The sequence below is a fragment of the Hylobates moloch genome, unplaced genomic scaffold, assembly GCF_009828535.3.
Source record: "Hylobates moloch isolate HMO894 unplaced genomic scaffold, HMol_V3 SCAFFOLD_16, whole genome shotgun sequence".
Lineage (NCBI taxonomy): Eukaryota > Metazoa > Chordata > Mammalia > Primates > Hylobatidae > Hylobates > Hylobates moloch.
Genome location: NW_026652291.1, coordinates 17,352,578 through 17,363,675, shown reverse-complemented (window position 1 = coordinate 17,363,675; position 11,098 = coordinate 17,352,578). Strand labels below are relative to the sequence as shown.

General features: G+C 44.5%; 1 protein-coding gene across 2 annotated transcripts in view; it reads right to left on the bottom strand.

Annotated features, from left to right (window-relative positions):
- Window positions 1-1,088: 1,088 nt before the first annotated feature.
- Window positions 1,089-11,098, bottom strand: part of KCNK10 (potassium two pore domain channel subfamily K member 10) — a 148,389-nt gene continuing 138,379 nt past the window's right edge. For both annotated transcript variants that reach the window (XM_032179905.2, XM_032179903.2), the window contains exons 5-7: window positions 9,290-9,476; window positions 3,649-3,791; window positions 1,089-1,826 (exon numbers count right to left, since the gene is read on the bottom strand). In XM_032179905.2, coding sequence (XP_032035796.1) covers window positions 1,206-1,826; window positions 3,649-3,791; window positions 9,290-9,476 — 951 coding nt within the window. In that variant the 3' untranslated portion in view covers window positions 1,089-1,205. The remainder of the gene's footprint in view (window positions 1,827-3,648; window positions 3,792-9,289; window positions 9,477-11,098) is intronic.

The window sequence follows — 11,098 nt, the reverse complement described above, 5'->3', positions numbered from 1 at the left end:
AACATAAAAGTAAAATGAAATATCTTAAATATTTCTAAGTATCATTGTTAAACGGAATTAATGGCACTTACGCTGCAAGCAATAAAAACATTTCAAGCTTACTGTACAAGGGGTACATTTACTTTTTGTTTGGAGATAGCGAGATTGGATCTTATCACTATGTCTACCCTAAGACACCCAAGGGACAAAAAGCCCTGAGATGGAAAGATGCCATGGTCCTCCTCAGTGTGTCTCAGAAATGCAGGATGTCTACTTTTATAAAAATGTAGGATCAGCTAGACAGAACAGCAAGCCACTGGCATCATGCAAGGCAATTGTTTTGGTATTTCTCCCCCTCTTATCAAAACAAGTTATAACCAAAGTACATGGACATTTCCAAATCAGTTTATTGTCACCATTGCACTCACTGAGGGAAATGCATGATTGGCCTTTAACCACGCAGCAGTTGATGTCGCATTTTCACCACTGCTCGCCAGTTCACGTGGACTACCTACCCGTGAGAAAGACCAAACTCAGCAGGCTTCTGTCATTGGTTAAGGTGATATCCACAGTGTGATGTGTTTGTGATTTTTTTTCTTTTGTCATGAGAAAAGCAATTGCACCTTTTAATACGTGTGCTCTGTTCTACTTCCAACAAATTCCAGGTGCTCTCAGGTCCCCACAGACATTCATTTGGAGCATAGAAAGACTAGGTATGATGCACTGAATGGTTTCTGTCAAAATTCAAGCTCAGAGCACATGCCAAAATGTCAACTCCAACCCTTGTTACACATAACCAATTCACCCCCAATCAGGTCCCCTTCTGCGTGTGCACATATTGCTAACGACTCCACTAAAAAGACACACCTGTTTCTTTCAGGAGGCTGGTCTAAGGAATAGCTGCCCTTGTCTACGTGTGTGCCCAGGTAGCACTGCCCAGGGGTACAGCACTGCCACTGAAATGCCCTTAACATGTACGGCCAGAACCGGCTACGTGCACGGACACTCTTGGTGTGTCCTGTGGTTGCTATCTGAAATGAAGTTCTTGTTCTCTGATTCCTTTTGGCAGAGCAAGCTTTCAGTTGTTTATGGCACAGTGAAATATATTCTTCAATGCTATGTAATTTTGGACTAATAAGTCTGTTTAAGGCACGTGTCTCAGTGTGAATATTAAAAACACACACACACACACACAACGCTCAGTCCAAGACCAATGTCCTTCACATTTAGTTTCTGTCTTCAAGTAATGAGTTGTTCTCCAGCTCCCGGTCTTTGGTGTCCGTGGGTATCATTCCGTTCTCCATCTCAGCGTGCTGCTGGATACAGTCCGTCAGCATGGCTGTGCTGGAGTTGTCCGAGTTACACATCTTTTCTGTCTCCTCCTCTTTCTTCTCCTCGTCCAGGGAGTAATTCCGGAAGGTCTTGTAGATTTTCTGAACGTCCTCGGGCAAGGTCTTTTTGAGGTCCTTGTTTTTCCTCTTGGTGAGTCTGGAGGTGGACCCGAACTTGTTGATGATGTTGTCCTCGGACGCACCCTGCCCGTGCTTGTTCAGCTGCTCCGGCCCCTTCAGGCGCAGGTTGTTGGGTCGGTTGTTGATGCTCTCCTGGGACGAGGCCTTGAAGCGGCCGGTGTCCAGGGCGGCAAAGACAGAGCGCTTCTCGGGGGACAGCATGTCCAGTGAGTGGGCCCGCTGGTCCAGGCCCAGCCGCCGGCGCTCCATGCTGCGGATGGTGGCCGCCCGCTGCAGCTTATCGTGGATCTCCACGCTGAGCCTTCGCCGTGTCTCCCGGAACTCGGCCGTGACGTTGGCCTTCCATTCCGCCGCATGGGCCTTGATTTCACCCACCTGGCCAAGAGACAGAAGAGCAACAATATGCTGACAAATGCCTCCCTGCTTGGCCTCCCAGCACCCACAGCCCTCGGGTGTCCCCACGGGGAGGCCAGGAGGTGACGTGGCACGTGCCCAGGGAGAGGTGCAAATGCTACCTTCTGCCCTAGTACTTCTGCCACCTGGACACCCATCCCTAATTGGCTAGTGAATAAGGTGGCTCAGGGAGACACACGTGGTGGGCAACCCCAAGAAGCCTGAGATTTGGAGATGGTGACTTAAAGAGAGGGGGACGGCATTCTGCAGGAGAGGTTAAAATGTGGAGTTGGACAGGCCTGGCTTCGAGCTCTCTTTTGTCAATTGCATGGCCTCATTCCCCCAACATACACTTGAGTGACCATATATAGCTCACCTGAGATGAGGAAATGCACCTCACTCAGTCCTGGGCACAGCAGATGTTCAGCAGGCCTTCTGCCCTCCCTGCCTTTCTGGTTTTCTATCCGGGCAGGGTGATCAACCTGTTCCAGTTTGCCTGGGGCTGTCCCAGTTTTAAAGCAAAGTCCTATGTCCTGGGAACTCCCTCAGTCCTGGGAAAACTGGGATGGTTGGCCACCCTATCTGGGCCATGCTATGGTCATGTGCTGTGGGGCTTTCCCTGGTTTAAGAAGATGCTCCAGGGCAGCTGGTAACCCACTTCCCCTGGTCGGGGTGCAGGAAGAGGGCCTGTTCTGCCAAAGCCCACAGAACAGGCCTCCTTAGAGTGGAGTCTTCCCTGAGGATCAGCACCAAATTTCTTGGCTTTTAATGAACAGAGCAGACAGTACAAGTCCCATGCTTCCCTCTGCAAATGAGGAACTCAAATTTGTGCATTCAGGAAAGTCAATATTCATGTTGTTTCCTTCTCTTTTGTTATAGCTGATTTTCAGCAGGTCAGTTAGCTGTCTGGGGAACCAGTCTGGAAATTGCATTGCTTAGTTTCCTGGCTTACTTATGTAAACCAGGAAAATTAGCATATGGGCCCAGGAAAATGATATGGGAAATCTCTCCATTCAGCAACTTTCTCCTGGGGCCTTTTATACAGAATGAAGCAAACAGAGGCTGGTCTTCTCTTTATTTCTTTGGTTTTTCTTATCTCCCTTCCTTTTAGCTCTTTTTTTTTTTTCTCCTTCCTTGGCCTTCCTCCTTTCTTTTCCTCTCTTCCTAAGAGAGCTACATGAATATTTATTTTTTCATCACAAAATTTATCTTTGCTTCTTATGTCTTCCTTTACTTCCCTTCATGTAAAGTTACATGCACGGCTCTGTCCTCAGGGATGTATATTTGTCTCTATGGATGCGACAACCAAGAGGGGATATAAGTGAAAAAGGCCCGTTGGGCTCACCTCCCCGTAGCTGGCCACTGTTGCATGATTTCAGTTTCTTACTGAATTGGGAAAGGTTCTTGGCGTTCAACTGCCTTTCCGCACAGACCCTGAGACCAGAAGGACAGGCTGCACACCCTCCCACACACTCAGCAGTAGTCTACCTCTCCTGACTATTTATTTTCATTTTCATTTTTTTTAAATCAGCTGTTGTTTACTAGTTTTTCCAGGATTTATGGGCTGGTAAACGAATCACCATATTTTCTCACCTGCCAAAAAAAGAATCCAGAAATAACTGTATTCTATTCTCCTTAGCTTTGAAAGAATGATTCAACATGAGGAAGCCTATGACCTGCCCCCCCCACCCCCCCACCCACACCTGAGCCAGAAACACTCCAGCCCACAGGACAGAGACAGGCAATTCTGGACACAAGCTCATCTGTTCTCAAGACCATTCATAGAGTTACGAAGGGGTCCTACCTCTTCTTTTGTCTTTTTGGACAGAACCCGTAGCCAATCTCCAATCATACTGAGGACAGCTGCAAAGTAGGCAAGGCCAACAAGGATCCAAAACCACACTAAGGGCTTATACCACTCCCGATAATTGATGCCAGCGTTTCCCCCTGAAAACAACCAAATGTTACTTTAACTGTGATCTAGCATATGGTCTTTGCAGAGAACACATATTCCATTCCATGTAGTGAAGACGTCATCCATCATCGTGTAACACTTAGGTTTGCTGTGTACAAGGTGGACTGGGGCTAGAGGGCAAGGGGGGTACCCATCCCTTACCCAAAAAAGCCTAACTTGAGGCTTTACTTCCCTCAATTCTTGACCACTAACCTTAATACCAGAAATAAAAAACGCCAGTGGCCAACTTGACCTACTAATGCTCAACCTGAGCGTTGAGGATGAGTGACTCTGAACTACAGGACAACAGATCAGGCCTGGCTGTCATTGTTTTTTCTTACACTTCTCTAAATTTATTTTAATAAAAATCAAATATAATCATATCACCCCCTAGGTTTGGAATTCTTGGAACCATTTCCATCTTAAGCACTCGTACATTTACTAAGAGACAAGTGGAAGTGTGAAAGTAAAATTAGCTTTAATGGCATTACTGGGACTTTGATGCCAGCAATAGTGATTTAATGCTAACTGAGGAATGGTGTTTACATAGCGCTACTCCAAAGGGTCAATTAGGCTGAGTAATTAGAGTCACCATAAACTAGAACTAAAAGGGACCTCTGAGGCCAATCCCTTTATTTTATAAATAAGGATCACAGTAAAAATCCATCAAACCAAACTGGCCAGTTGCTTGATTGCATTGACTGGCTGTTCCATTGAAAGGACCAGTCATTTATTCTGAATAATTAGCCTATTTATTCTAACCTTCCTACAGACACTGCTGGAGGCAGCCATGCAAAACAGGTTGCAAGCCCAACCCACCATCCTAAAGAAGTGAGGAAGCTCCTGGAAATAACGGACATCAGCCTCGATCTCTCTCTGGGAAATGCTGTTGCCTAACGAAGCAGGCAGTGGCCGTTTCTAAGATGACAGATACTAGCAATGGATTGGTAACTATGGTATTAGGTGATGAGTGATTACAGACATTCCCACCGGACCAGGGTTGTAACCACATCTAGCACCACTGAGTCCTACGGCAAAGGCAGCTGGGCAAGAAATGTGACCTGTGGCTCCTTTCAACAAGCCCAAACCCAATCAGCAACACAGCGCAGCAGACCATGAGGCTCGACAGCTGCTGCCACTTCTTAGAGTTAGAATTCTAACTTCTCTGTGCCAAGCCCCCTTTGGTTTGGTCCAGCTGCTTTTGGTTTTTCCTTTCAGACAACTCTCTCCTGCATCATTAGAGCTGTAGGATACGATTTGAGTTCCTGCACCAGTAAGTGGTTCTTGAGGTTCATTTGGTTTCTGTGCTACGCCAGAGAAATCTGTAGCTTTTTTTTTTTTTTTTTTTTTTATACTTTAGGTTTTAGGGTACATGTGCACAATGTGCAGGTTTGTTACATATGTATCCATGTGCCATGTTGATTTCCTGCACCCATTAACTCGTCATTTAGCATTAGGTATATCTCCTAATGCTGTCCCTCCCCCCTCCCCCAACCCCACAACAGTCCCCGGAGTGTGATGGTCCCCTTCCTGTGTCCATGAGTTCTCACTGTTCAATTCCCACCTATAAGTGAGAACATGCGGTGTTTGGTTTTTTGTCCTTGCGATAGTTTACTGAGAATGATGTTTTCCAGTTTCATCCATGTCCCTACAAAGGACATGAACTCATCATTTTTTATGGCTGCATAGTATTCCATGGTGTATATGTGCCACATTTTCTTAATCCAGTCTATCGTTGTTGGACATTTGGGTTGGTTCCAACTCTTTGCTATTGTGAATAGTGCCGCAATAAACATACGTGTGCATGTGTCTTTATAGCAGCATGATTTATAGTCCTTTGGGTATATACCCAGTAATGGGATGGCTGGGTCAAATGGTATTTCTAGTTCTAGATCCCTGAGGAATCGCCACACTGACTTCCACAATGGTTGAACTAGTTTACAGTCCCACCAACAGTGTAAAAGTGTTCCTATTTCTCCACATCCTCTCCAGCACCTGTTGTTTCCTGATTTTTTAACGATGGCCATTCTAACTGGTGTGAGATGGTATCTCACTGTGGTTTTGATTTGCATTTCTCTGATGGCCAGTGATGATGAGCATTTCTTCATGTGTTTTTTGGCTGCATAAATGTCTTCTTTTGAGAAGTGTCTGTTCATGTCCTTTGCCCACTGCCAGAGCAATCAGGCAGGAGAAGGAAATAAAGGGTATTCAATTAGGAAAAGAGGAAGTCAAATTATCCCTGTTTGCAGATGACATGATTGTATATCTAGAAAACCCCACTGTCTCAGCCCAAAATCTCCTTAAGCTGATTAGCAACTTCAGCAAAGTCTCAGGATACAAAATCAATGTACAAAAATCACAAGCATTCTTGTACACCAATCACAGACAAACAGAGAGCCAAATCATGAGTGAACTCCCATTCACAATTGCTTCAAAGAGAATAAAATACCTAGGAATCCAACTTACAAGGGATGTGAAGGACCTCTTCAAGGAGAACTACAAACCACTGCTCAATGAAATAAAAGAGGATACAAACAAATGGAAGAACATTCCACGCTCATGGGTTGGAAGAATCAATATCGTGAAAATGGCCATACTGCCCAAGGTAATTTATAGATTCAATGCCATCCCCATCAAGCTACCAATGACTTTCTTCACAGAATTGGAAAAAACTACTTTAAAGTTCATATGGAAATCTGTAGCTTTCTCCTGTGGGCTATCTGGGAGTAAATATTTACCTTTGCAAGTCACTATCACCCAGCAAAGATGGTCACTAGGGTGCGCTAGTGAACAAGGAACAATGAAGCAGGCAGTCAACACCCTTCTAAGTATCCCTTTATGAGCTGCTTATGTGGATTCGGAGTTCTGTGTGTGCTCCCAGACAGAGTTGCAAAACACTGTAAGGCTGTCCTAAAGTGAGTCAGCTGCAAAATAAATCAGCAATCAATCCTGCAGGATCAATGTTCTGATTACATTTCTAGTAGAGTTCGTACCATGTCAAATCACAGCAACCGTCAACTCTTGTTAATGTATCATTTTCCAATGATTGGGCAACCTTCCCTATCACTTGTAGACTGTTACCAAAAGATAGAGATAAACTTCCAGTCTTTTCAGGCATGCATTCTCCAGATTGGTCTGTGTAAGCTCAGAAAACTGGAGCTTGGAAGGGGTCTGGTCTAATTGCAGTCAGCACTGTGACTTTTAAGAGACCATGGTCTGCAGAAACCTCAGGACAAAGGAAATATGGCTCTGTAATCACTGACAAGGGCAGTAAAACTGTGGATGCCTGGGACTGTGTAGGTTGTGCCCTTACTAGGTAAGTAAAGATAAGGTAAAGTGCTAGTTTGTACTAAGTGCTCAGTCTATGGTAGATAATAAATAATAAAAGCATCATTTAAAAAATCTCACTCCCAGGCCTCTGCTATTTGTGCCTCAGATTAACAGACCGAACTGAGCCATTGGTTAGAGATCTGTGTCTGTCACAGGTATCTTATAATAGACAGTCCTCAGGACAGCCCAGTGTTATCCCAGAGAGCTCTAAAGCACCACCCACGGCAGGTTATGCTTTCGATACTTAAAGATGTTTGTGAAATAGTTCAAAATTCCAGCTGCCACTACATGTGTTTGCCTTAGATTGGAACCACCACTGAGTTTTCCCATGGACCAGCTATGGATGATGCTAAGGGATTAACTGGAATACATCTATAACTGTTCCTCTTACTTTTCTCAGTTTCTCTGTGTGGTCTCTCTTCAGAGCTTGAGGCCACTAACTAGACATCCATGGTTGAGTACTGTGCATAAGGGGAAAATGGGTAGAGTCCCAGACTCCAGGCTTTCTGTAAATGATTTTTAGTCATATTGACTAAAAATCAATTTTTAGTTAAAAGCTAAAAAAAACTAAATTTAGTCACTTTGCAATTCTTAGTCCTTAACCAATAAAAAGGAAGGGGAAAAAACCCCTACTATTTCTACAAAGTGGAATTGTCTTTGTCTGCCCAATTGGAAGAGCTACAAAACCACTCTGCCAGTTATTTGTATTATAAAATTAACAGGGAGGCACGCGTGCCCCTATTGATGAGCCTTCAGCAATCTCTGCCAGAATTTCCTGTTTGCCAGACTCCCAGAGACCAGAACCCATCCTCCTGATGTGCACAGTATTCCATGGAGAAATCAAGACACTGCTGGGATCACATGCCAAACAGTCTGGCCAGGTGCAGTGGCTCACACCTGTAATCCCAGCACTTTGGCAGGCCGATCACATGAGCCCAAGAGATCGAGACCAGCCTGGGCAACATGGCTAAATCCCATCTCTATGAAAAATACAAAAAATGAAAATAAAAAATAGCCAGGCATGGTGGCACATGCCTGTAGTCCCAGCTACTCAGAAAGCTGAGGTAGGAGGATCACTTGAGCCCCAGAGGTCCGAGGCTGCAGTGAGCCATGATCACACCACTGCACTCCAGCCTGGGCAACAGAGCGAGACCCTGTCTCAAAAAACAAAAACAAAAACAAAAACAAAAAAAAAAACAGTCTGCTTAGGGCTCAGGTCAGGCTGCCACTTCACCAGGAACTGGTAAAGGAAACACACACACACACACACACACACACACACACACACACACACACACACTCCACCCAGACATTTCAAACTTGTGATAGACAATAGAGCTGTTTGATCAAAGTGTTCACTTCTTGTAGTAGAAACTGATCACTTGTCTGAACATCTAGAACTATCCTATTAGAAAAAGAGAAGGATGGCCTCTTCCTTCTATCTGTACCTTTCTACCACACTTCTGGGAAACTGTTGCACATATGAAACTAAATCTCATTTCATTTGCAAGTTCCCTGGCCCTAGATGAAATTGATGGTGATTTTTTTTCACTTCCTTAAACATAGCTCATCCACATTTATTTTTACAAGGAAGGCTATTGCTTGTATATACACTCCTGCATAATCCATGAGCTTATATTCCCTCTGGGCAGTTCTCAGCTCCCCGTAGTCACCAAAGTCCTCAGCTTTGTATCTGGGCATGCCCATGACAACCGTTTGCAGAGACAATGGCTCTCACCTGGGAGTCAGGAAGCTGAACCTGCAGGTCACTGCAGACCAAATTCTATGCTAATCTCGTCTGAGTTTCCTATGTGCCACTTCCTAGCACAGCCTTTATCACTGGATTAGAGAGGTTTAATCCAATTCAGAAGTCCAAGATTCAATGAGAAATTCACTCTAGTCTTGCATAATTCGTGTGACGGTAAGGGAAATAAGCATCCTGAGAAGGAAAGGGTTGGCCTTCTTTTCGTAGCAGAAAAAACCTATGGTGTTTATATTACATAGGAGTAGGGATTTGAAAGGAGCCTCTTCACAGCAGTAGTGACACTGAGTCATCTTCATCTGCTTCTCCCGCAACACCTTTTATCGATTGCGAAAAGCACAGCCAACAGATTATTTTTCCCGCCAGAGCCCCAGTGCCTGGCATGCCCAGGGAGCTTACCTGCCACAAAATCACCAAAGCCCACCGTGGTCAGAGTGACCACCACAAAGTAAATGGACTCCAAGGCCGTCCAGCCCTCGATGTACTTAAAGATGACAGCAGGGATCGTCACAAACACAATGCAGCCGGCCAAGATGAACAGGATTGTTGAGATGACCCGGATCTTGGTCTGACTCACTTGCTTTTTCTAGAAAGAGCAAAGGAGAAAGATAGGCAAGTCAGCGGCATCACCCCGGATTCAGGATATAGATGCACAGAAAAAGGTACTGTGTCAGTGACTTTTAACCTTTCTCTGGTCATTGGCTTCTTGGAGGAAATTTGATGAAAGCTGTGAACTCTTTCCTAGAGAAGTGCATTCAGAAGTTTTCAAGTGGTCTAGGAGGTTCTCAGGCTCCCTGAGGCCTGTTCGTGGACACCAGGCCAAACAAACAAACAAAAAATCCTGCTTAGCCGATGCTTTGAATGTTTCTTGCATAGTTCCATGACTGCAGCCCAAATAGTGATTCTAACTTCTCACTGGTGCAAATATAACGATTTCCCAAAAAGGGCCTGCTGCCATTTGTCATGTAGTATTACTGATCCACCATTCGTGAGAATGAGTTTGGAGCTCTTTCCACAATGGTGGTGATGGATTCGCACCGTTTGCCTTGTGTCAAACAGAATATGCTGGAAAAAAAATTATCTGAGTCAGGCCAAAATGTTTGGATGAAACGGAAAACACAGTCATCCCCATCTTCACTTGTGACCGTCTCTAGCCAAGTATTTGTGTGTTTCTTCACCCCCACATTTTCCCTGCTGAGGCTGTACATTTATAACACACTTTTGTTTTAAAACACACCTGTCTGAGCTGGTGCTGTGATCATCATGTGTGTTGACTGTATTACTCACAAGAGACAGGACAGGAGTTAGCATAACAGGGTCCCCGTCTAAATGGGTAGTAGGACGACAATTAGATTGACTTAATGATCTGTGGTGAAATCTCCTTTGGGGCTTTGAAATTTTTATACAACTCTGCAAACAAATCTCATCTCATGCCAGCTCCTGAAGGAGTCAGTTGTTGGGTCATTAAAAAAAAAGCATCTAGAATGGGAATTAGACTGATACTGGGGCAAAGGAATCAAACCAATGGAGTCCAGGAACAGGACTGGTAGCATCGGTCGTATTCTCTTTGGATGTGCTGAAGGCGACACTGGAATTGACTCTAAGCTGAAAAATCCTCACAACTCTCAGAATTGGTGCTGGAGACTGTCATCAGGAGGCCCTGGTATCATATACTAGCATAAATATATGAACGATGTGTTTAACACCAGAATGTATGGCCTTTCTGCATTGCCTAGATGAATTTTCTGCAAACGTACACCACGTTTGGGGCAATCAATATAAGAAATCGGTACCATGAGACCTGCATCCTCTTCATCGCACCAAGCACAGAGAGACCTTTGCTTTATATAGTTCATTTTACACATGCAAAACAGAAGCCAAGAGGGGTTAAGGGACTTGCATAAAATGATGCTACTAATTAGCCGAGATTAGAATTCTGATGTAATTAATTCTCAGTCCAGTGCTTAACAATGGAAACAGCTTTTCAAGTAATTCAACAATTCACCAGCCCAAAGAAAGTTGTCAAACAAAGTCGTCTGCACCTAACAAAAGAAATCAGACTAACTCCTGCTGAAAATGGGCAGTCCTCTGTCCCTTCTGTGAAGGAAGACTGAGAATAAAAAATGGTCACTGGGTGATCTGCCCAGGACAAGCTAAAGAAATGCCATCCTTCCTTGTAAAAAGGAAGTACTTTTCTAACTCCTGAGA